This window comes from Pleurodeles waltl, chromosome 1_2 (genome assembly GCF_031143425.1).
Source record: "Pleurodeles waltl isolate 20211129_DDA chromosome 1_2, aPleWal1.hap1.20221129, whole genome shotgun sequence".
In the NCBI taxonomy this organism is placed as follows: Eukaryota; Metazoa; Chordata; class Amphibia; order Caudata; family Salamandridae; genus Pleurodeles; species Pleurodeles waltl.
The window spans coordinates 294,054,649-294,080,203 of NC_090437.1; the positions used below are offsets into that span (position 1 = coordinate 294,054,649).

At 45.4% G+C, this 25,555-nt stretch overlaps 1 protein-coding gene across 1 annotated transcript in view; it reads left to right on the forward strand.

Moving 5' to 3' along the window:
* METAP1 (methionyl aminopeptidase 1) overlaps positions 1 to 25,555 on the forward strand; it is a 336,590-nt gene that overhangs the window by 144,464 nt on the left and 166,571 nt on the right. The window contains exon 5 of the mRNA XM_069238322.1: positions 3,463 to 3,554. Within this exon, the coding sequence (XP_069094423.1) occupies positions 3,463 to 3,554 (92 nt within the window). The remainder of the gene's footprint in view (positions 1 to 3,462; positions 3,555 to 25,555) is intronic.

Here is a 25,555-nt window from a genome sequence, read left to right on the forward strand (position 1 = left end):
GAGAAAATGACTAAGTCGACATGGCACTCCCCTCAGAGTGCCATGCCCAGCTCACACTGCCTGTGGCATAAGTAAGTCACCCCTCTAGCAGGCCTCAAAGCCCTAAGGCAGGGTGCACTATACCACAGGTGAGGGCATGGGTGCATGAGCACTATTCCCCGACAGTGTCTAAGCAAAACCTTAGACATTGTAAGTGCAGGGTAGCCATAGAGTATATGGTCTGGGAGTTTGTCAGACACAAATGTCACAGTTCCATAATGGCTGCACTGAAATTTGGAAAGTTTGGTATCAAACTTCTCAGCACAATAAATGCACACTGATGCCAGTGTGGGATTTATTGTATAATACCCCCAGGGGGCATCTTAGAGATGCCCCCTGAATACCAGTCCGTCTCCTAGTGGTAGGCTGACAGGTTTCTGCCAGCCTGCCACAACCAGACGAGTTTCTGGCCACATGGGGAAGAGTGCCTTTGTCACTCTGTGGCCAGGAACAAAACCTGTACTGGGTGGAGGTGGTTCTCTCCTCCCTCTGCAGGAACTGTAACACCTGGCGGTGAGCCTCAAAGGCTTGTGCCTTTTGTTACTGCACCCCGGGCATCCCAGCTAGTGGAGATGCCCGCCCCTCTGGCCACTGCCCCACTTTGGGCGGCAAGGCAGGAGAGGATAATGAGAAAAACAAGGAGTCTCACACCAGTCAGTACAGCCCCTGATCCAGAGGCTCCCCTGACCATGATTGCCTGGTAATGAGGAACCCGACCCCTGGACCAAGCACTGCACCCACAGCCCCCAGGACCGAGAGGAACCACCTTCCAGTGCAGGAGTGACCAGCAGGCGGCCCTCTTCCTAGCCCAGTCGGTGGCTGGCCCGAGAAGCCCCTCTGTGCCCTGCCTGCACCGCCTAAGTGACCCTCGGGTCCCTCCATTGCTTTCAATAGCAAACCCGATACCTACTTTGCACACTGCACCTGGCCGCACCTGTGCCGCTGAGGGTGTGTTTTGTGTGTGTTTGTGGCCCCACCTCCCTCCCCCCGCCAGTGCTCTACAAATCCCTGGTCTGCTCCCCGAGGATGCAGGTACTTACCTGCCAGCAGACCGGAACTGGAGCACCCCTGTTCTCCATAGGCGCCAATGTGTTTTGGGCCCTCCTTTGACCTCTGCACCTGACCGGCCATGTGCTGCTGGTGTGGTGACTTTGGGGTTGCCTAGAACCCCCAGCAGTGGGCTGCCTATGCCCAGGAAACTGACTGTGTAAGTGCTTTACTTACCTGAGAAAACTAACTAAACTTACCTCCTCCAGGAACTGTTGATTTTTTTTGCACTGTGTCCACTTTTAAAATAGCTTATTGCCCTTTTAACCTATACTGTGTGTACTACTGCTTTTATCCAAAGTTCCATAATTACCAGTGTGAAGTACCTTGCATTTTATGTACTTACCTCAAATCTTGAATCTTGTGGTTCTAAAATAAATTAAGAAAATATATTTTTCTGTATAAAAACTATTGGCCTGGAGTTAAGTCTTTGAATGTGTGTTCCTCATTTATTGCCTGTGTGTACAACAAATGCTTAACACTACCCTCTGATAAGCCTACTGCTCGACCACACTACCACAAAATAGAGCATTAGTATTATCTAATTTTGTCACTATCAACCTCTAAGGGGAACCCTTGGACTCTGTGCACACTATCTCTCACTTTTAGATAGTATATACAGAGCCAAATTCCTACAGGTTAATTATAGCGACCATGTGTAGTGAGTGACCTGTAGTGAAAGGGTGCATGCACCTTTTCATGCAGGCTGCAAATGGCAGGCCTGCAAACAGTTTGCGTGGGCCCCTGTGGGTGAGAAAAAAATAAAAATGCCGCCCCTGTGGGACCCCTGGTGCACCAGTGCCTTTGGTACCGAAGTACCATATACTAGGGACTTCCAGGGGTACACCATTGTGCCAATTGTGGGGTGTAAAGGATACTGAATTAACCAGGCTGACCTGCAATCCACCCTCAAAGTGACCTGCACCTGGCTTCAAAGACTCTGTGTGCAGTGCAGACAGGTCAGCCAATGGTCGTGTGTCAAGGTCTCCCTGGCCCCTGCATTGGAAAACCAGCTGTACCCTAAGGGTCCCTAACCCCCTGCAACTTCTACACTCCAACGGGAACCACCACACTTAAGTCCTTCTGTGCAGTGTATCCAAGTGGCCCCCTTCTCTGTTCTGCACCAGCTCCAAGAATTTCAGCTGCTGCTCCTGCTTGAACAGGGAACCACCTACACTTTTCCGGCTGGCCCACAGGACATCTCGACGACCTCGACCTAAAAACAGAAGGTGACACTTTTGTGAACATTGCCTGATTTTGTATGCATTTTTAAAGTTTTTCCTATTGATTCATGTAGGGCATAATTACGCACAAAAGACAATTTTTGCTAAACTTTAAAAAAAAGGAAAAAAAATTTAACTTAAAAAGTACGTACCCGATGTAGATGATCTTGGTCTTAAAATTTGTATTTAATGTGTTACAAGTTTTATAAAAGTATTTTTGTAGATTAGTCTTGAGTTATTTTTTTGAGTTTGTGTCCACATTTATTGATACTGTGAGTATAACAATTGCTTAGCACATCTCCAAGATGAGCCTAACTTTTGGCCCACACTACCACAAAAGGAGAGTAGTAGGTGGTCTGCTTTTTACCTCTGGATACCAAAGAAGGGTTGCTTGGACTCTACACAGTGCACATCTTTTTTGCACGCCATCTAGAGAGCCAGCCTCCTACACTTCTTCAAGCAAAAAAAAAAAAAAAGCTGCAAATGTCCAAGCTAGCACTAGATGGTAGGAGTATGCAGAGCATGTGAATCTGCTGCGCTACGCACTAAAACAGACGCTTACAGGGTAACGTTCTCCTTCGCGCTAGTTGATTAATTGAATTATAATTCTAAAATATCTTCTGGTTGTGCTCAAGAGTTCGCGAATTGCAGGTGAGTCATTGATTTTGATGTAATAAAATTCCTCAGCTTCTACTGAGTTTAAGGTTATCCCTAGCTTTAGTAAACTAAAGATTATGCACAGCATTAAGTCTGCCTAAACACTTGTTGCAAAGGTTGTTTACCTTTACCTTTACCAATTGATTTGCTGCTTGTAATGTAAATTCAAATGAAACCCTTCCACTTTAGTGCATATAGGAAAGTATTATTGGAATTATTTATATTGAATACAGATTAGTACTAGACATGAACTATGCATGCACTCTGATGGGGGAAGAAAAATATAATCTAAGGTGTAGTGGGGTTTGGGAGAAAAGGAAAAGGCACAGCGTGTCACTTAAAACAATACAAGCCCAAATTGACTGTAATAGGTAAATCAAGTTTGTATAACAGTAATCTGGCCTTGGAATTAAGATAGCGATTTTAAATTAAAAAAACAAAAACAGAACACAATGGTTCATAGGTTGATAGATTTACCAGCCCTTTTCTTTTGTAGGTGTTTCTGAATCTGAGCAGTCATTAAAGGGTACATCACAAATAAAAGTGTTGTGTACTGAAGACATAGAAGGGATGCGGCAAGTTTGTAGGGTGAGTGGAAATGTTCATCATATGAAAGTACTTGTGTTAAAATGATGCATGTTAAACATGTAGCAGACTGTCTAATAATTGTGCTCTCCACATATTTTTAGTTAACATTTTGTTCAGCACCAAAAATGCCCTATTATGCCCACTTCAGAGTTGCCCCCATCATTGCAGAAAAATGTGATCTTGATATGTGCCTGGACACCACACCTTGGCTTCGTGGTAAAATAAGGTGGTACTTTTGTTGTGAAGTATAATACATGAAGTTTATTTACATGACTTGTTACGTTTTGAAATCCCTGTGACTGCGTTCTTGATGCGTTATTTAGCAGTTCTAAAAGGCAAAAGGTTCAGTTTGTGTGTGTGTTTTTTAAAAAGTAAGCACTTTATTACTTCTTCATAAACATCACCCATCTTAAGTATAGCACTAAGACATCATCAGTATAACTAGTCGGCAACAAAGCATGTTTAACGCCAACACTGTTCAAGTAGTCCCCCATACACTAAAATGTGACGTTTTGTTCATTGAGTTGGTTATCTCTGCTTTGAGTCTTCTTTATTGCCCTTTTTTAGTGTTCCTACTAGGAGTTTAAAAGAAAATGCAACTTCCACAATCACCAGAAATGTATATACGTTTGAGGGTGCCATATCACTTCACAGGTTTGTTTAGCGTTAATGAACCAATCTATAACCAAATGGTGTATGAGGGAGCCAAGGGTTCCTTTCAGTTCTTCTCCAGGCCCAGCTTCCCCACTACCAGCACCATAACATTAAGAGCCCTACCCCTTTGTACCAAATTTAGGTTTTCCAATTACCTAAAGAGAACGTGCATATAGCATCTAGTAGGTTGTAGTGTCAGTCGGGACGGTGGAGTTTCTCATTACAATCCTTTCTAGTCTTATACAAGCACCTTACTGCGGCTTCTGTTAATTACTGCTAGCTGTGAGGACTACTGAAGGGACTGACATCTGATAATTTGTTTGACTGATACTGTTCCCTAATGGAAACTTTGGCATAGGCTTTGTCTTGACATTCTCATGTATTTCCAAAGTATCCGCTCATCTGTTTACCTGGCCATGTGAGGGAAACCACATAAAGCACTAAGGTTTCGTACTATAGGGAGTATGTTTTATGTACTGTTGCTATTGTATAATTTTGTAATCCCTGTTCTGTCTTCAGCTCCATTATTACCTAAGTGGAAGGTTGGTTTCCACATGTTCCCAAATAGCTTGTGAGATGGAGGGATTGTAGAAGATTGTTGGAGGTCTGGTAGCACCTGGATGGCTACTGACAAGCTGAGTGCTTCTTGCAAATAAACCTGTTTCAAGAAGATATGCATGTGTATGGGGTCACTAAAGTAACGAGTGACCATGGGAAGCCCCCACTGATCTACAGATTTTGAATATCAGTGACTTTACTCCCTGTTCAAGAGGAATGTGAAAAAAAGTGCAACAAAGTTAAACTTGGATATTAAATTGGCATCACACCATGAATTAGAAAATGTATGTATAAAACAAAAAACATTTGTACAGCGGTTTTGGGCATAACAAATATCCATCTCCAAATGAATTTAAAAGTATTGCCAGGATACGGAACACCATTCTATAGATGGAAATTCTTATAACCCTGATTTGACACTTTTTTCGTTGTTTATTCTACAATTACTTTTAGCTTTATTTTTTTTATGACATCCTTGCAGCATTTTACACTGAATACCTCAGATTAATTTTCACCGGCACCAGGAGAACCCATTATGAATTGTGTAGAATGGAAGGGATGTTTCCTCAACTCCATATCCACTATGGAAGATGAATATGGTATCTTGCCTTCTGAAAAGAGAAAAAAAATCTGAATCTTACTACAAATGCAAAAGGAGAGGAGCGGATGATGGTGATGTCTTTGTAATTGGCACTATCCACAATCAATTCATATGTGACCAGGTAGTAATGCATATTTACAATTAGTTCATCAAGGGAGACTCTGGATCAGCAGCAATTCTCTCCTTAAGGATAATACAGAGATTATGAAAAAAAAAATTATCGAAAAGATGTGCAAACACCATCTTACAGAAAGGAGGAAGATAATAAAGTAATTCTCTGAATACATTTTTGATGAAAGGTAAGGCAGAAGGATGTAAAGGATTTACCATAAAAGTCCTTAATACAGTCAAGGAGTTATGGCCATTTGGCTATCAGTGTGGCAACCTAAAGCACTCTGTTCAGTTTGCCAAGTATTTTATGTGCAATGATGAATGTTTGTAATTTGGCATTACAGACCATTTTACAATGGTTTGTAAAACAAAGTACCAATTGGTGTATGTTGCAGAGAATAATGCAAGTGTGTCAGAGAGTGATAGTAACTTTAAAACTTTTGGAAGACAAATGTGAGATGGTTCTAAAAAAATAACTATGGTGAACTCTGTTCCCACAAACCTTTGTGCTGGATCACATTAGCTGCACATGGTCATGTACTCCAGTTTGCCATATGCTATTAGCGCAATTTTTTTAAAGAAAAGATCAGCCCAACCGTGACATTAGAAGTGGATTAGAATCTTATGACATCTACCCTGAGAGTTGCCATGGATACAGCACAGATGTGTTAGATTATAGGCCTTGGGTATTTAAGTTTTAAAACAGGACAGCTGTGTGTAAACCTTATCATGCCAAATATGGTTCGGTCAGTTCTATAATGGAGGGAATGACACATTCTATTGACCAGACTAGTTCTGACCAGGAACTGGAGGCATGTGAGAATAAGGACTCTTAAACCTGCCTAATGTGGATGGATTTCTAAAGTGTTTTGAGTAAACAGTTAGTACGCTTAATGGGTTTGCTTTTAAAGTTATTTGGGAAATCTCATGCTAAACCAAACATTTTGAGAGGAACATTCCATTCATTTTTAGCAATTTGGCGAAACGAGCTTAGAAGCTACAGGATGCATAAAATCATTGAGCCAGTTGAATCATGAGTTTATTTTGCATTTAGTAGCACAGCCTTCGAATGGTAAAATTAATCTAACTCTCAGATGCTTGAACAGCAACATTGTGGTGGACCAATTCCCTCTGTCCAGAGTTGACAAAATGTTATTGTTGATGAGGTATGAAGTAGATCTTACCTTGATGTCTTCTGGCTGTCACCACATATGTCTACATTCCAATTGTAGGACTTTACTAGTGTTGTATACACTTTTTGGCTTCTATCAGTTTTGCCACAACCCATTTTGGTTGGCATCAGCAGCCTCTGTTTTTCATAGGCTAATATCACTAACACATAGAATCCATTTTTCTAGAACTGAGGGAACAAGAGGTAATCAGCGGACCTTGTCTGCATCCTCCCAGACTAATTTCTAAAGCACCAAAAACAGCAAACAGGGCTATAACATTGGGATTTCTGTGTTCACCAGAAAAAAACGTAAGCCTCAACTTGTGGACACCTAACGTCCTGAATATCTCCCTATTCAAAAGGACCCCAGCTATTTATAAAATTATAAGACAAGGCCTCACACACCATCCTGGATGTCATGCCTCTTCATCCAAAATGTTGAGATAGAAATCTCTGACCCTTCCTTATATCTCCTCCTAATTTTTAGAGGGGGTCCAAAGATGGTTAAAAACAGGGGTGTGACGAATGGGAGTGCATTACCCCTGCCTTTGTTAGTTTTGGTGCACATGTTTCAGCCTTACATAGACCCCTAAGTGGCTTTCATGGCTCTCCTTAGGACCAGGATCTCTACTGTCCTACGTCACTAACTATTCACAATCTCTCCCTCACAACATGCGTCCATACTATATCCAGGCTGGTCAGTCAGTTGGAAAATTGTGTCTACTAACTTTTATGAAGGACGTGTAGTAGGCAAACATTGTTTATTATATGTATGTTCAATGACATGTGTAGCTGCAGATACACATGCTATGCATGATCCCTCCATCTAGTGTTGGACTCTGAGTGTTCCACGTTGTTTTTCTTCGAAGAAGTCTTTTCGGAGTCACTGGATTGGTTGACTTCTCCTCTTGGTCCTACTGTGCATGGGCATCGACTCCGTTGTTAGATTGTTTTCTTTCCGCTGTCTGGTTCGGACGTGTTTCCTCTCGCTCTGAGAATTCGAATCGTAAACTTTAGAAAACTCCCTTAATCGTTGGTATTGTTTCGATTGCGTTTCCACCTAGCCTCGAACCGATAGTACTGTCAAACAGAATTTCACCCTTCTGGCTGTGTGCTCCTGGCTCGGCCTGTTCGTGCCGAAGCCGGATGGATCGTACTCCATTTCGATTTTGTCCCTGATGCCACGCAAAATTTCTATACACAGACCAACACCTTGTATGTAATCTGTCTTTCACCCGATCACAAAGAAGAGGATTGCGAGGCCAGTCGATCGTTTCGATCCAGGAAGACCCTGTGTGATTGGAGAGCCGGAAGATTGGAAATGGCTTCGAAGAGTACAGAACCTCTCGACACCATGGAAGAACAGACGCAGATGGCGGTTTCCTTCAGAGACACCAAATCCAAAGAATAATCGGAAGACGATATGCCTATCACTGCTGGTCAGCATGTGAGTACGTCTGCCCCTACGCCCAGTTATAAAAAGTCCTCAAAGGCCTTGGGTACACCACTGCCAGAGCCATGGTTCGACCAGAAAAAGACTTGTCGACTGACCTTTGGGTTTAGCGTAGAAAAAAGCCACTCCGCCATTGGTATCTGAGTCGAGTAAGTCCATCAAAAGTTCAACTTTCGACACAAGCAAGCGTCCTCCCTCCTCAGAGTCGAAGCCTTCGGAACTGAAGCAACTGGCTGTATTTTCAGGCCCAAAAAAAATACCATCGTCGGAGCCGAAAAAGTCTTCTTATTCAGAAGAGCAAGGGTTTTCGAGCCATCTTAAATGGAGCTCAAAATCACTGGATGGAACAGTGTTATAGACCTTCTGATCATGTTTCTGAGGACACTGAGATCCAACCTATCCTTGAGATCATGGATGAAAGACAATTAAGGATTCACATCCATAAAGAGACTGGCAGAATAATTATTGCACCTCCTCTACAGACCAAAAGAAAGTTGGCCTTTCAAGAACATTTAGACACTGCTCCACCACCAGCAAAGATTTACAAACAGAAGGAGAAGCCATTACCTATACATACTTATCCCCCTCATTCACCACAACTTCCTTTTTCGCCACCACCCACTAGCCCACCACCTTTGCCAACTCATTCACAATATTCTCATGGTGATACGGTTGATCCTTGGGATCTCTACGATCCAGATCCCATGCCTGACAATGACCCAGACTTGTACCCTTCTAAGCCTTCTCCACCAGAAGTCACTACTGCATACACGCAGGTTATTTCCAGGGCAGCAGCGTACCATGGGGTGCTTATGCACACTGAACCCCTAGAAGAGGATTTTCTCTTTAACACATTATCCTCCACGCACTCAAAATATCAATGCCTTCCAATGCTACCTGGCATGATTAAACATGCAGATCAAATATTCAGTGAGCCAGTCAAAGCTAGGGTTATAACACCACGCATTGATTAAAAAAAATATATAAACCTGCTCCTCCAGACCCTGATTATATTACCCACCAAGTTCCTCCAGACTTATTGGTAGTGAGTGCTGCTAGAAAGAGGGCTAATAGCCAGTCCTCCCCCTGACAAGGAGAGTAGAAAATTAGATACTGCTGGCAAAAAGGTAGCGACACAAGCTGCCAACCATTGGTGAATTGCAAGCTCGCAAGCCTTGCTAGCAAGGTATGATAGAGCCCACTGGGGTGAGATGCAGGAACTCCTACAACACCTCCCAAAGGAGCACCTAAAAAGGGCACAACAGATTGTGGAAGAGGGTCAGGCCATAAGCAACAATCAAATACGATCTGCCCTTGATGCTGCAGAAACAGCAGCTAGAAGCGTGAATACTGCCATCACTATACGCAGACATGCATGGCTATGTTCCTCTAGTTTCAAACCAGAAGTACAGCAGGGAGTGCGGATATGCCTTTTAATAAAAAGCACCTGTTTGGCCCTGAAGTCGACACAGCCCTAGGAAAAACTGAGAAAAGACACTGCCAAAGGAATGGGAGCCTTATACACAGCACCCTATAGAGGCTCCTTTCCCAGACAAAAACTCAGAGGAGGATTCAAGCCACAATCCAGAGAGGCTTCTACCTCCCAGGCAAAACCAGAGCAACTGCAACAGCAGAACCAGAGAGGAGGATTTAGAGGGTCTTATAGAGGCCAATACTTTAGAACTAGAGGCAAGTTCCAGACGTCAAAACAAGCCACTACTCCATCTAAACAGTGACTTATTTACCATCCCTCAACCCCACACATCTTCTGTGGGGGGCAGACTGCAGCAATTCCACTCCCATTGGCAAAATATCACCACAGACCATTGGTTATTGTCAATTATCTGCAAAGGCTATTGCCTAGAATTGATTACTGCCTCTCTAAACATCCCTCCATGTTACCATAAGCTGTCCCCAGAACACAGTGTTCTATTACAGCAAGCAGTACAATCGCTACTACTAAAACAGGCAATAGAATTGGTCCCACATTCTCAACAAGGAACCAGGAGTATACGCACTATAATTCCCAAAAAGGATGGCACTCTCAGGCCTGTCCTAGACCTCATATCCCTAAATCTAAATAACCTGTCAGAACACTTTCACGTGGTTATTCTGCAGGCCGTCATCCCACTACTACAAAAACAAGATTACATGACTGCATTAGACCTCAAAGATGCGTATTTCCATATACCTATCCAGGGTTGTGGAATTTATTAAAATATCTACTTGTCCAGGGGACAGGTTGCTTCTCAAATCTACTTGTCCTGTAAAATGATCTACTTGTCCCTTTGGTGCCATGTAGTGTGGCGCCAAATTATGGCAGCAATCTCATTATATAAGAGCTCTGATAATAACCTCTCTGATTATGCCAGGGCTACTGCCATAGTAGGGCTTGAATACTTGCAGTTTCAATCCCTACTGTAGCAATTTCCTTATTTTGCCACCTTTCTGCAGATCTGCATACTGGGGCTGGAGGAAGCAGTAAGCAATAGTTCCAGGGCTGGAATGCCTTTGAGTCTGCAAACCTACTAACCTGCATGTTTTAAAGATTTTCACCAGCTTCTCTCTAATATTTTCCCATAATAAGAAAGGTTGGACATTTACTCCTGACAATGGCAGAATTAGAACTTCTTCCAGGGTTGGGAAGAAAGTGGCGGGAGGGAAAATGAACTTGCAAATGCTCAATAGATTTTCACATGAGCAAATCTACACATGCGTATTTACCCATGCTAAAATACAGTTCACAAATATTTTATAGGGGTACGACATATACCATGGGTGCACTTTTGTGACTTTCTTTAAGAATCTGGGGCCACATGTAGGTAGGTTCAGATTTGCGACCCGCAAATTGTGAGTCAGAGCGAGTCGCAATTTGCGAGTCGCAAATCCGAATGTAGGATGGTGTCCCTGACACCATCCTACATTCGCAAGGGCTTCGCAAATGCCCACCTCATGAATAATCATGAGGTGGGTTGCAATTTGCGACCCCCTTGCGAATGGCGGCCCTCACAGGGATGGTGGCCTGCTGGAGACATCAGACCACCATGTCTGTGACTGCTTTTCAATAAAGCATTTTTTTTTTTTTGTAATGCAGCCCGTTTTCCTTAAAGGAAAACGAGATGCATTACAAAAATGAAACGTTTTCGTTTCATTTTTCAGAGCAGGGAGTGTCCTTAGGACCACTGCCTGCTCTGAAAAAATGTTTACAGTGACATTCACAATGCGAAAGTGTTCCACCCATTTGAAATGGGTGCAAACTGTGATTGGTTTGCGCCCGCGTTCGCAGAACAATCCTACATTGCACTGCAAGTCGCAATTAGGAAGGGAACACCCCTTCCTAATTGCGAGTTGCAAACCCGTTTTGCGATTCGGTAACCAGGTTACCGAATCGCAAAACTGGGTTTGTGCATCGCAATGTGCTTTTTGCACGTCGCACACAGCGAAAGTCGCTGTTTGTGACATGCAAAAAGCTACCTACATGTGGGTCTTGGTCCCTAATTAGGTCTGGTGTTAACAAAGACATTTTGTTTTTATTAAACTTCTATTTCTCTCTCTTTTGGCTGGCTTTACTGTGAGTGATTGCATTCTGCTCTTCCACAAGGAGCATATTGGCACACAAAGTAGTTTTGTTCAGTGTCAGGAACTACAGTGGCAATCAGTGACGTAACGAAACTGGAAGGTGCCCCTTTGCAAAGAACATGGAGGAGACCCCTATCCAGACTCACTCAGGGCAGGTGCTGTGCTGAAGGGGCCCCCTGGAGGGCGGCTGCGGGGCCTTTGTTATGCCACTGGTGGCAACGTGTGCTTTTAGAGTTAAAAAACGTTTTGAGGTTTTTTTGCCAGTGTTTGTTACAATGTTGAGGGCCTGGTAGCTCCCACAACAATAAAGTGTTACAAAAGCCATGTCAAAACAAGACACGCATTGATGAAACTAAAAGACTTATAAAAATATGTCAGATCAGTTGGCTTTGTCAGTGTTTGTTTATTTTCATGCTTCCCATAATCGTGTTGAAAATGGTTACACTGATTTTCCATTAGAAATATTTTTGGGAAATACTAGCATGCATCAAAACATTTTACTAAATGACACTTCATTTGCATCTAATCAGAGAGCATTCTGGGAGCATTATACTTAGCCTAATAGCCTAAACTTTTCAAACATGTGTATACACGTTTTTTTTTTTTTTTTTGTACTGGAACCAACGTCAGTAGTGAAGTGTGACCTTAAAACATTTATTTACAGCACTCACCCTAATAATGAAGGCTTTCAAATAATGAACCATAAATACAAGTTCGAACAGCATTATCTATTGGAAACACATTACCTCAACTGCAGAGAGTTCCACTCTCTGTAAACAGGCAACCAAAGGGTTTGTGCTGCAGAGGGTTGGGCCTACTTGGTCCAAGGACAAAGTAAACATAAAAACTTGTTGCCCTTGACCCCAAACAAGATGTCCCGGGCGTCGGGCGATAGGAATTCCACATCCCTGCTACTAGCCATCCAGCTCCTAAAAAATACCCAAGGTTTGTGATAGCAGGAAAACATTATCAATTCAAAGTTATACCATTCGGCATAACAACAACTCCAAGGGCATACACATAATGTCTAGCAGTAGTAACAGCCTACCTAAGAAGGCAACACATGCATGTCTTTCCATATCTAGACGACTGGCTAATAAAATCAAGCAATTTTATACAATGCCAACAACACACTCAATATGTAATAGAGACCCTACATACACTAGGGTTCACTCTCAACTACCAACAATCCCATCTTAAGACGGCACAGGTGCAACCTTACCTAGGTGCTATTTTAAATATGCAAACACCTTTAGCCTGTCCAAATGCACAAAGGATACAAGCTTTCCAAAATTTCATACCACAAATGCAGCCAAATCAACAATACACTGTAAGATTTATCATGAAACTATTAGGAATGATGGCATCCTGCATAGCAATAGTACTGCATGCAAGACTAAACATGAGGGCACTACAACAGTGCCTCTCACAGCAATGGTCTCGAGCAAGGGGTCAGTTGCAAGATCTAGTGTTGTTGGACTGCCAAACGCACAAGTCCCTTCAATGGTGGAATCTCAGCACTTTAATGAAGGGGCGGTCGTTTCAAGACCCTGTGCCTCAGACCACAATAACAAATGCATCAATGATAGGTTGGGGAGCTCATCTCAACAACATTACCATTCAAGGGGATTGGGATTCAAAACAGCGACATTTTCACATAAACCATTTAAAATTATTAACTGTGTTCCTTTCCCTAAAAGCGTTTCAACCCCTCCTCAAACACAAGATTGTTCTGATAAAAACAGACCATATGACGACCATGTATTACCTGAAAAAACAAGGTGGAACACATTCATCTCAGCTGTCCCTTCTAGCCCACACAATATGGAAATGGGCGATTCACAATCACATTCATCTGTTAGCAGAATACATTCCAAGAATACACGATCAGCTAGCTGATCTCCTAAGCAGGACACATCAGCAGACACACGAATGGGAGATTCACTTTCAGGTACTTCAACAGTACTTTCAAAAGTGGGAACACCAGAAATAGACCTATTCGCAACAAGCGAAAATGCAAAATGCCAAAACTTCGCATACAGACAGCCACATCTTCTTTCCAAGGCAATGCTCTGGATCAACTGGTCAGGGATATTTGCTTATGTTTTTCCCCCTCTCCCAATACTTCCCTTTCTGGTCAACAAACTGTCAGACCTCTCTCACCATGATACTCATAGCCCCAAAGTGGGCATGACAACATTGGGACACAACACTCCTAGACCGGTCAGTAGTACCTCACTACAAACTTCAAAACAGACCGGATTTGTTAACACAAAACAAAGGACAAATCAGACATCCAAATCCCAGTGCTCTCAACTTAACGATTTGGCTTCTGAAGTCATAGAATTTGGATACTTAAAACTTCCATTAGAACGCATGGAAGTTCTCAAACAAATATGTAAGCCTACAAGTAGGCAATGCAATGCTAACAAATGGAAAAGATTTGTTTACTACTGTCAATCTAAAAATACTGATCCACTTACAGCATCAATACAACATATTGTATGCTATTTACTTCATTTGCAGAAGTCAAATCTAGCTTTCTCATTGTAGGAAGTTGGCTCTGTATGTGCTATTTCAAAGTAAGGAATAGCATGCACAGAGTCCAAGGGTTCCCCTTAGAGGTAAAATAGTGGTAAAAATAGATAATACTAATGCTCTATTTTGTGGTAGCGTGGTCGAGCAGTAGGCTTATCCAAGGAGTAGTGTTAAGCATTTGTTGTACATACACATAGACAATAAATGAGGTACACACACTCAGAGACAAATCCAGCCAATAGGTTTTTATATAGAAAAATATCTTTTCTTAGTTTATTTTAAGAACCACAGGTTCAAATTCTACATGTAATATCTCATTCGAAAGGTATTGCAGGTAAGTACTTTAGGAACTTCAAATCATAAAAATTGCATGTATACTTTTCAAGTTATTCACAAATAGCTGTTTTAAAAGTGGACACTTAGTGCAATTTTCACAGTTCCTGGGGGAGGTAAGTTTTGGTTAGTTTTACCAGGTAAGTAGGACACTTACAGGGTTCAGTTCTTGGTCCAAGGTAGCCCACCGTTGGGGGTTCAGAGCAACCCCAAAGTCACCACACCAGCAGCTCAGGGCCGGTCAGGTGCAGAGTTCAAAGTGGTGCCCAAAACGCATAGGCTAGAATGGAGAGAAGGGGTGCCCCGGTTCCGGTCTGCTTGCAGGTAAGTACCCGCGTCTTCGGAGGGCAGACCAGGGGGATTTTGTAGGGCACCGGGGGGGACACAAGCCCACACAGAAATTTCACCCTCAGCGGCGCGGGGGCGGCCGGGTGCAGTGTAGAGACAAGCGTCGGGTTCGCAATGTTAGTCTATGAGAGATCTCGGGATCTCTTCAGCGCTGCAGGCAGGCAAGGGGGGGTTTCCTCGGGGAAACCTCCACTTGGGCGAGGGAGAGGGACTCCTGGGGGTCACTCCTCCAGTGAAAGTCCGGTCCTTCAGGTCCTGGGGGCTGCGGGTGCAGGGTCTCTCCCAGGCGTCGGGACTTTAGGTTCAAAGAGTCGCGGTCAGGGGAAGCCTCGGGATTCCCTCTGCAGGCGGCGCTGTGGGGGCTCAGGGGGGACAGGTTTTGGTACTCACAGTATCAGAGTAGTCCTGGGGTCCCTCCTGAGGTGTTGGATCGCCACCAGCCGAGTCGGGGTCGCCGGGTGCAGTGTTGCAAGTCTCACGCTTCTTGCGGGGAGCTTGCAGGGTTCTTTAAAGCTGCTGGAAACAAAGTTGCAGCTTTTCTTGGAGCAGGTCCGCTGTCCTCGGGAGTTTCTTGTCTTTTCGAAGCAGGGGCAGTCCTCAGAGGATGTCGAGGTCGCTGGTCCCTTTGGAAGGCGTCGCTGGAGCAGGATCTTTGGAAGGCAGGAGACAGGCCGGTGAGTTTCTGGAGCCAAGGCAGTTGTCGTCTTCTGGTCTTCCGCTGCAGGGGTTTTCAGCTAGGCAGTCCTTCTTCTTGTAGTTGCAGGAATCTAATTTTCTAGGGTTCAGGGTAGCCCTTAAATACTAAATTTAAGGGCGTGTTTAGGTCTGGGGGGTTAGTAGCCAATGGCTACTAGCCCTGAGGGTGGGTACACCCTCTTTGTGCCTCCTCCCAAGGGGAGGGGGTCACAATCCTAACCCTATTGGGGGAATCCTCCATCTGCAAGATGGAGGATTTCTAAAAGTTAGTCACCTCAGCTCAGGACACCTTAGGGGCTGTCCTGACTGGCCAGTGACTCCTCCTTGTTATTCTCATTATTTTCTCCGGCCTTGCCGCCAAAAGTGGGGCCTGGCCGGAGGGGGCGGGCAACTCCACTAGCTGGAGTGTCCTGCTGGGTTGGCACAAAGGGGGTGAGCCTTTGAGGCTCACCGCCAGGTGTGACAATTCCTGCCTGGGAGAGGTGTTAGCATCTCCACCCAGTGCAGGCTTTGTTACTGGCCTCAGAGTGACAAAGGCACTCTCCCCATGGGGCCAGCAACATGTCTCGGTTTGTGGCAGGCTGCTAAAACTAGTCAGCCTACACAGATAGTCGGTTAAGTTTCAGGGGGCACCTCTAAGGTGCCCTCTGTGGTGTATTTTACAATAAAATGTACACTGGCATCAGTGTGCATTTATTGTGCTGAGAAGTTTGATACCAAACTTCCCAGTTTTCAGTGTAGCCATTATGGTGCTGTGGAGTTCGTGTTTGACAGACTCCCAGACCACATACTCTTATGGCTACCCTGCACTTACAATGTCTAAGGTTTTATTTAGACACTGTAGGGGTACCATGCTCATGCACTGGTACCCTCACCTATGGTATAGTGCACCCTGCCTTAGGGCTGTAAGGCCTGCTAGAGGGGTGTCTTACCTATACTGCATAGGCAGTGAGAGGCTGGCATGGCACCCTGAGGGGAGTGCCATGTCGACTTACTCGTTTTGTCCTCACTAGCACACACAAGCTGGCAAGCAGTGTGTCTGTGCTGAGTGAGAGGTCTCCAGGGTGGCATAAGACATGCTGCAGCCCTTAGAGACCTTCCTTGGCATCAGGGCCCTTGGTACTAGAAGTACCAGTTACAAGGGACTTATCTGGATGCCAGGGTCTGCCAATTGTGGATACAAAAGTACAGGTTAGGGAAAGAACACTGGTGCTGGGGCCTGGTTAGCAGGCCTCAGCACACTTTCAATTGTAAACATAGCATCAGCAAAGGCAAAAAGTCAGGGGGCAACCATGCCAAGGAGGCATTTCCTTACACAACCCCCCCCCAAACGAAAGAGGATGAGACTAACCTTTCCCAAGAGAGTCTTCATTTTCTAAGTGGAAGAACCTGGAAAGGCCATCTGCATTGGCATGGGCAGTCCCAGGTCTGTGTTCCACTATAAAGTCCATTCCCTGTAGGGAGATGGACCACCTCAACAGTTTAGGATTTTCACCTTTCATTTGCATCAGCCATTTGAGAGGTCTGTGGTCAGTTTGAACTAGGAAGTGAGTCCCAAAGAGGTATGGTCTCAGCTTCTTCAGGGACCAAACCACAGCAAAGGCCTCCCTCTCAATGGCACTCCAACGCTGCTCCCTGGGGAGTAACCTCCTGCTAATGAAAGCAACAGGCTGGTCAAGGCCATCATCATTTGTTTGGGACAAAACTGCCCCTATCCCATGTTCAGAGGCATCAGTCTGCACAATGAACTGCTTAGAATAATCTGGAGCTTTGAGAACTGGTGCTGAGCACATTGCCTGTTTCAGGGTGTCAAAGGCCTGTTGGCATTCCACAGTCCAGTTCACTTTCTTGGGCATTTTCTTGGAGGTGAGTTCAGTGAGGGCTGTCACAATGGATCCATATCCCTTCACAAACCTCCTGTAATACCCAGTCAAGCCAAGGAATGCCCTGACTTGAGTCTGGGTTTTTGGAGCTACCCAGTCCAGAATAGTCTGGATCTTGGGTTGGAGTGGCTGAACTTGGCCTCCACCTACAAGGTGTCCCAAGTAAACCACAGTTCCCTGCCCTATCTGGCATTTGGATGCCTTGATAGAGAGGCCTGCAGATTGCAGAGCCTTCAAAACCTTCCCCAGGTGGACCAGGTGATCCTGCCAGGTGGAGCTAAAGACAGCAATATCATCAAGATAAGCTGTGCTAAAGGACTCCAAGCCAGCAAGGACTTGATTCACCAACCTTTGGAAGGTGGCAGGGGCATTCTTTAAACCAAAGGGCATAACAGTAAACTGATAATGCCCATCAGGTGTGGAGAATGCTGTCTTTTCTTTTGCTCCAGGTGCCATTTTTATTTGCCAGTACCCTGCTGTCAAGTCAAAGGTACTTAGAAATTTGGCAGCACCTAATTTATCAATGAGCTCATCAGCTCTTGGAATTGGATGGGCATCTGTTTTGGTGACAGAATTGAGCCCTCTGTAGTCCACACAAAACCTCATCTCTTTCTTTCCATCTTTGGTGTGAGGTTTGGGGACTAAGACCACTGGGCTAGCCCAGGGGCTGTCAGAGCGCTCAATGACTCCCAATTCCAGCATCTTGTGGACTTCCACCTTGATGCTTTCCTTAACATGGTCAGACTGACTGAAGATTTTGTTCTTGACAGGCATGCTGTCTCCTGTGTCCACATCATGGGTACACAGGTGTGTCTGACCAGGGGTTAGGGAGAAAAGCTCAGGAAACTGTTGTAGGACTCTCCTACAATCAGCCTGCTGTTGGCCAGAGAGGGTGTCTGAGTAGATCACTCCATCTACTGTGCCATCTTTTGGGTCTGATGACAGAAGATCAGGGAGAGGTTCACTCTCTGCCTCCTGATCCTCATCTGTTACCATCAACAGATTCACATCAGCCCTGTCATGGAAGAGCTTAAGGCGGTTCACATGGATCACCCTCTTGGGGCTCCTGCTTGTGCCCAGGTCCACCAAGTAGGTGACCTGACTCTTCCTCTCCAGCACTGGGTAAGGGCCACTCCATTTGTCCTGGAGTGCCCTGGGAGCCACAGGCTCCAGAACCCAGACTTTCTGCCCTGGTTGGAACTCAACCAGTGCAGCCTTTTGGTCATACCAAAACTTCTGGAGTTGTTGGCTGGCCTCAAGGTTTTTGGTTGCCTTTTCCATGTACTCTGCCATTCTAGAGCGAAGGCCAAGTACATAGTCCACTATGTCTTGTTTTGGCTCATGGAGAGGTCTCTCCCAGCCTTCTTTAACAAGAGCAAGTGGTCCCCTTACAGGATGACCAAACAGAAGTTCAAAGGGTGAGAATCCTACTCCCTTCTGTGGCACCTCTCTGTAAGCGAAAAGCAGACATGGCAAGAGGACATCCCATCTCCTTTTGAGTTTTTCTGGGAGCCCCATGATCATGCCTTTTAATGTCTTGTTGAATCTCTCAACCAAGCCATTAGTTTGTGGATGGTATGGGGTAGTGAATTTATAAGTCACTCCACACTCATTCCACATGTGCTGTAGGTATGCTGACATGAAGTTGGTACCTCTGTCAGACACCACCTCCTTAGGGAAACCCACTCTGGTAAAGATACCAATGAGGGCCTTGGCTACTGCAGGGGCAGTAGTCGACCTAAGGGGAATAGCTTCAGGATACCTGGTAGCATGATCCACTACTACCAGGATATACATATTTCCTGAGGCTGTGGGAGGTTCCAGTGGACCAACTATGTCCACACCCACTCTTTCAAAGGGAACCCCCACCACTGGAAGTGGAATGAGGGGGGCCTTTGGATGCCCACCTGTCTTACCACTGGCTTGACAGGTGGGGCAGGAGAGGCAAAACTCCTTAACCATGTTGGACATATTGGGCCAGTAGAAGTGGTTGACTAACCTCTCCCACGTCTTGGTTTGTCCCAAATGTCCAGCAAGGGGAATGTCATGGGCCAATGTTAGGATGAACTCTCTGAACAGCTGAGGCACTACCACTCTCCTAGTGGCACCAGGTTTGGGGTCTCTGGCCTCAGTGTACAGGAGTCCATCTTCCCAATAGACCCTATGCGTTCCATTTTTCTTGCCTTTGGACTCTTCAGCAGCTTGCTGCCTAAGGCCTTCAAGAGAGGGACAGGTTTCTTGTCCCTTACACAGCTCCTCCCTTGAGGGTCCCCCTGGGCCCAAGAGCTCAACCTGATAAGGTTCAAGCTCCAAAGGCTCAGTTCCCTCAGAGGGCAGAACTTCTTCCGGAGAAGAGAGGTCCCCTTTCTTTTGCTGTGTTGCAGTTGGTTTCCCAACTGACTTTCCTGTTCTCTTGGTAGGCTGGGCCATTTTTCCAGACTCCAGCTCTACTTTTTCACCCCGTGCCTTGCACTGTGCTCTTGTTTTCACACACACCAGTTCAGGGATACCCAGCATTGCTGCATGGGTTTTTAGCTCTACCTCAGCCCATGCTGAGGACTCCAGGTCATTTCCAAGCAGACAGTCCACTGGGATATTTGAGGAGACCACCACCTGTTTCAGGCCATTGACCCCTCCCCATTCTAAAGTAACCATTGCCATGGGATGTACTTTTCTCTGATTGTCAGCGTTGGTGACTGTGTAGGTTTTTCCAGTCAGGTATTGGCCAGGGGAAACCAGTTTCTCTGTCACCATGGTGACACTGGCACCTGTATCCCTCAGGCCCTCTATTCTAGTCCCATTAATTAAGAGTTGCTGTCTGTATTTTTGCATGTTAGGCGGCCAGACAGCTAGTGTGGCTAAATCCACCCCACCCTCAGAAACTAGAGTAGCTTCAGTGTGGACCCTGATTTGCTCTGGGCACACTGTTGATCCCACTTGGAGACTAGCCATACCAGTGTTACCTGGATGGGAGTTTGGAGTGGAACCTTTCTTGGGACAGGCCTTGTCTCCAGTTTGGTGTCCATGCTGTTTACAGCTATGACACCAGGCCTTTTTGGGATCAAAGTTTTTACCCTTGTACCCATTGTTTTGTGAAGAGGCTCTGGGCCCACCCTCCTGTGCAGGTTTTTGGGGGCCTGTAGAAGACTCTTTACTATTTTTAGTTTTGGTTGTCTCATCACCCTTCTGCTGGGGAGTCTTTGTGACCCCTTTCTTTTGGTCACCCCCTGTTGAAGTCTTGGACACCCTTGTCTTGACCCAATGGTCCGCCTTCTTTCCCAATTCTTGGGGAGAAATTGGTCCTAGGTCTACCAGATGCTGATGCAGTTTATCATTGAAACAATTACTTAACAGGTGTTCTTTCACAAATAAATTGTACAGCCCATCATAATTACTTACACCACTGCCTTGAATCCAACCATCTAGTGTTTTCACTGAGTAGTCAACAAAGTCAACCCAGGTCTGGCTCGAGGATTTTTGAGCCCCCCTGAACCTAATCCTGTACTCCTCAGTGGAGAATCCAAAGCCCTCAATCAGGGTACCCTTCATGAGGTCATAAGATTCTGCATCTTGTCCAGAGAGTGTGAGGAGTCTATCCCTACACTTTCCTGTGAACATTTCCCAAAGGAGAGCACCCCAGTGAGATCTGTTCACTTTTCTGGTTACACAAGCCCTCTCAAAAGCTGTGAACCATTTGGTGATGTCATCACCATCTTCATATTTAGTTACAATCCCTTTAGGGATTTTCAACATGTCAGGAGAATCTCTGACCCTATTTATGTTGCTGCCACCATTGATGGGTCCTAGGCCCATCTCTTGTCTTTCCCTCTCTATGGCTAGGATCTGTCTTTCCAAAGCCAATCTTTTGGCCATCCTGGCTAACTGGATGTCCTCTTCACTGGGGCTATCCTCAGTGATTTCAGAGGTGTTGGTCTCTCCTGTGAGGGAACCAGCATCTCTGACTATTATTTTAGGAGTCAGGGTTTGAGGGACCCTGTTCTCCCTAGATAGGACTGGTAGGGGGGAATTGTCCTCCAAGTCACTATCCTCTTCCTCTGAGTTGCCACCCTCAGAGGGGTTGGCCTTTTCAAACTCTGCCAAAAGCTCCTGGAGCTGTATTTTGGTAGGTTTGGGGCCCATTGTTATTTTCTTTAGTTTACAGAGTGACCTTAGCTCTCTCATCTGTAGATGGAGGTAAGGTGTGGTGTCGAGTTCCACCACATTCACATCTGTGCTAGACATTATGCTTCTAAAAGTTGGAATACTTTTTAAGAAACTAAAACTGGTTCTAGAATCTAATTCAAACTTTTAACAAACTTTTAAACTCTAAAAGAAATGCTAAACAGGATCTAACACAAGGCCCTAGCAGGTCTTTTAAGAATTTAGAAAACTTTTCAAATTGCAAAAATCAATTTCTAATGACAATTTTGGAATTTGTCGTGTGATCAGGTATTGGCTGAGTAGTCCAGCAAATGCAAAGTCTTGTACCCCACCGCTGATCCACCAATGTAGGAAGTTGGCTCTGTATGTGCTATTTCAAAGTAAGGAATAGCATGCACAGAGTCCAAGGGTTCCCCTTAGAGGTAAAATAGTGGTAAAAATAGATAATACTAATGCTCTATTTTGTGGTAGCGTGGTCGAGCAGTAGGCTTATCCAAGGAGTAGTGTTAAGCATTTGTTGTACATACACATAGACAATAAATGAGGTACACACACTCAGAGACAAATCCAGCCAATAGGTTTTTATATAGAAAAATATCTTTTCTTAGTTTATTTTAAGAACCACAGGTTCAAATTCTACATGTAATATCTCATTCGAAAGGTATTGCAGGTAAGTACTTTAGGAACTTCAAATCATAAAAATTGCATGTATACTTTTCAAGTTATTCACAAATAGCTGTTTTAAAAGTGGACACTTAGTGCAATTTTCACAGTTCCTGGGGGAGGTAAGTTTTGGTTAGTTTTACCAGGTAAGTAGGACACTTACAGGGTTCAGTTCTTGGTCCAAGGTAGCCCACCGTTGGGGGTTCAGAGCAACCCCAAAGTCACCACACCAGCAGCTCAGGGCCGGTCAGGTGCAGAGTTCAAAGTGGTGCCCAAAACGCATAGGCTAGAATGGAGAGAAGGGGGTGCCCCGGTTCCGGTCTGCTTGCAGGTAAGTACCCGCGTCTTCGGAGGGCAGACCAGGGGGATTTTGTAGGGCACCGGGGGGGACACAAGCCCACACAGAAATTTCACCCTCAGCGGCGCGGGGGCGGCCGGGTGCAGTGTAGAGACAAGCGTCGGGTTCGCAATGTTAGTCTATGAGAGATCTCGGGATCTCTTCAGCGCTGCAGGCAGGCAAGGGGGGGTTTCCTCGGGGAAACCTCCACTTGGGCGAGGGAGAGGGACTCCTGGGGGTCACTCCTCCAGTGAAAGTCCGGTCCTTCAGGTCCTGGGGGCTGCGGGTGCAGGGTCTCTCCCAGGCGTCGGGACTTTAGGTTCAAAGAGTCGCGGTCAGGGGAAGCCTCGGGATTCCCTCTGCAGGCGGCGCTGTGGGGGCTCAGGGGGGACAGGTTTTGGTACTCACAGTATCAGAGTAGTCCTGGGGTCCCTCCTGAGGTGTTGGATCGCCACCAGCCGAGTCGGGGTCGCCGGGTGCAGTGTTGCAAGTCTCACGCTTCTTGCGGGGAGCTTGCAGGGTTCTTTAAAGCTGCTGGAAACAAAGTTGCAGCTTTTCTTGGAGCAGGTCCGCTGTCCTCGGGAGTTTCTTGTCTTTTCGAAGCAGGGGCAGTCCTCAGAGGATGTCGAGGTCGCTGGTCCCTTTGGAAGGCGTCGCTGGAGCAGGATCTTTGGAAGGCAGGAGACAGGCCGGTGAGTTTCTGGAGCCAAGGCAGTTGTCGTCTTCTGGTCTTCCGCTGCAGGGGTTTTCAGCTAGGCAGTCCTTCTTCTTGTAGTTGCAGGAATCTAATTTTCTAGGGTTCAGGGTAGCCCTTAAATACTAAATTTAAGGGCGTGTTTAGGTCTGGGGGGTTAGTAGCCAATGGCTACTAGCCCTGAGGGTGGGTACACCCTCTTTGTGCCTCCTCCCAAGGGGAGGGGGTCACAATCCTAACCCTATTGGGGGAATCCTCCATCTGCAAGATGGAGGATTTCTAAAAGTTAGAGTCACCTCAGCTCAGGACACCTTAGGGGCTGTCCTGACTGGCCAGTGACTCCTCCTTGTTATTCTCATTATTTTCTCCGGCCTTGCCGCCAAAAGTGGGGCCTGGCCGGAGGGGGCGGGCAACTCCACTAGCTGGAGTGTCCTGCTGGGTTGGCACAAAGGGGGTGAGCCTTTGAGGCTCACCGCCAGGTGTGACAATTCCTGCCTGGGAGAGGTGTTAGCATCTCCACCCAGTGCAGGCTTTGTTACTGGCCTCAGAGTGACAAAGGCACTCTCCCCATGGGGCCAGCAACATGTCTCGGTTTGTGGCAGGCTGCTAAAACTAGTCAGCCTACACAGATAGTCGGTTAAGTTTCAGGGGGCACCTCTAAGGTGCCCTCTGTGGTGTATTTTACAATAAAATGTACACTGGCATCAGTGTGCATTTATTGTGCTGAGAAGTTTGATACCAAACTTCCCAGTTTTCAGTGTAGCCATTATGGTGCTGTGGAGTTCGTGTTTGACAGACTCCCAGACCACATACTCTTATGGCTACCCTGCACTTACAATGTCTAAGGTTTTATTTAGACACTGTAGGGGTACCATGCTCATGCACTGGTACCCTCACCTATGGTATAGTGCACCCTGCCTTAGGGCTGTAAGGCCTGCTAGAGGGATGTCTTACCTATACTGCATAGGCAGTGAGAGGCTGGCATGGCACCCTGAGGGGAGTGCCATGTCGACTTACTCGTTTTGTCCTCACTAGCACACACAAGCTGGCAAGCAGTGTGTCTGTGCTGAGTGAGAGGTCTCCAGGGTGGCATAAGACATGCTGCAGCCCTTAGAGACCTTCCTTGGCATCAGGGCCCTTGGTACTAGAAGTACCAGTTACAAGGGACTTATCTGGATGCCAGGGTCTGCCAATTGTGGATACAAAAGTACAGGTTAGGGAAAGAACACTGGTGCTGGGGCCTGGTTAGCAGGCCTCAGCACACTTTCAATTGTAAACATAGCATCAGCAAAGGCAAAAAGTCAGGGGGCAACCATGCCAAGGAGGCATTTCCTTACACTCATCCATTAAAATCCATCTTACTGCAATATCAGCATACTTGCAAACTATTCAACATACCTCTCTCTTTAGAGTCCCAGTTATAAAAGCCTTCATGGAAGGACTGAAACATATTATTCCCCCTAGAACACCACCTGTTCCTACTTGGAATCTAAATATTGTACTCGCCAGACTGATGGGCCCACCTTTTGGTCCCATGATTTCTTGTGAGATTCAATTCTTAACATGGAAAGTTGCGTTCCTAGTGGCCATTACTTCAATGCGAAGAGTTAGTGAAATACAAGCATTCACTCTTGAAGAAAATTTTTTTTAAGTACACAAACATAAAGTTGTACTTAGAACCAGTCGTCTTTCCACTGCCATATTCAATTGCAGAAAGAGCCCTTCATACTCTTGACCTTAAAAGAGCTCTAATGTACTATGTAGATAGAACCAACTAATTCAGAAAAACAAAACCGCTTTTCGTTGCCTTTCAACCACCACATAAAGGGAATCCTATCTCTAAGCAAGGGTTCGCAAGATGGATTGTTAAATGTAAACAAACATGTTACATTAAGGCAAAAAGACAGCTTTTAATCACACCTAAAGCACATTCCACTAGGAAGAAAGTTACATCTATGGTATTTTTAAGAAATGTACCAATGGTAGACATGTAAAGCTGCCATATGGTATACTCCACATACATTTACAAAACATTATTGTGTAGATGTATTTTCAAAGCGACAGGCCAATGTTGGTCAAGCTGTCTTAAGAACATTATTTCAAACAACTCCAACTCCTACAGGCTAGCCACTGCAATTTTTGGGGAGAGTAACTGCTTTGTAGTCTATGCATAGCATGTGTATCTGCAGCTACACATGCCATTGAACGGACAATGTCACTT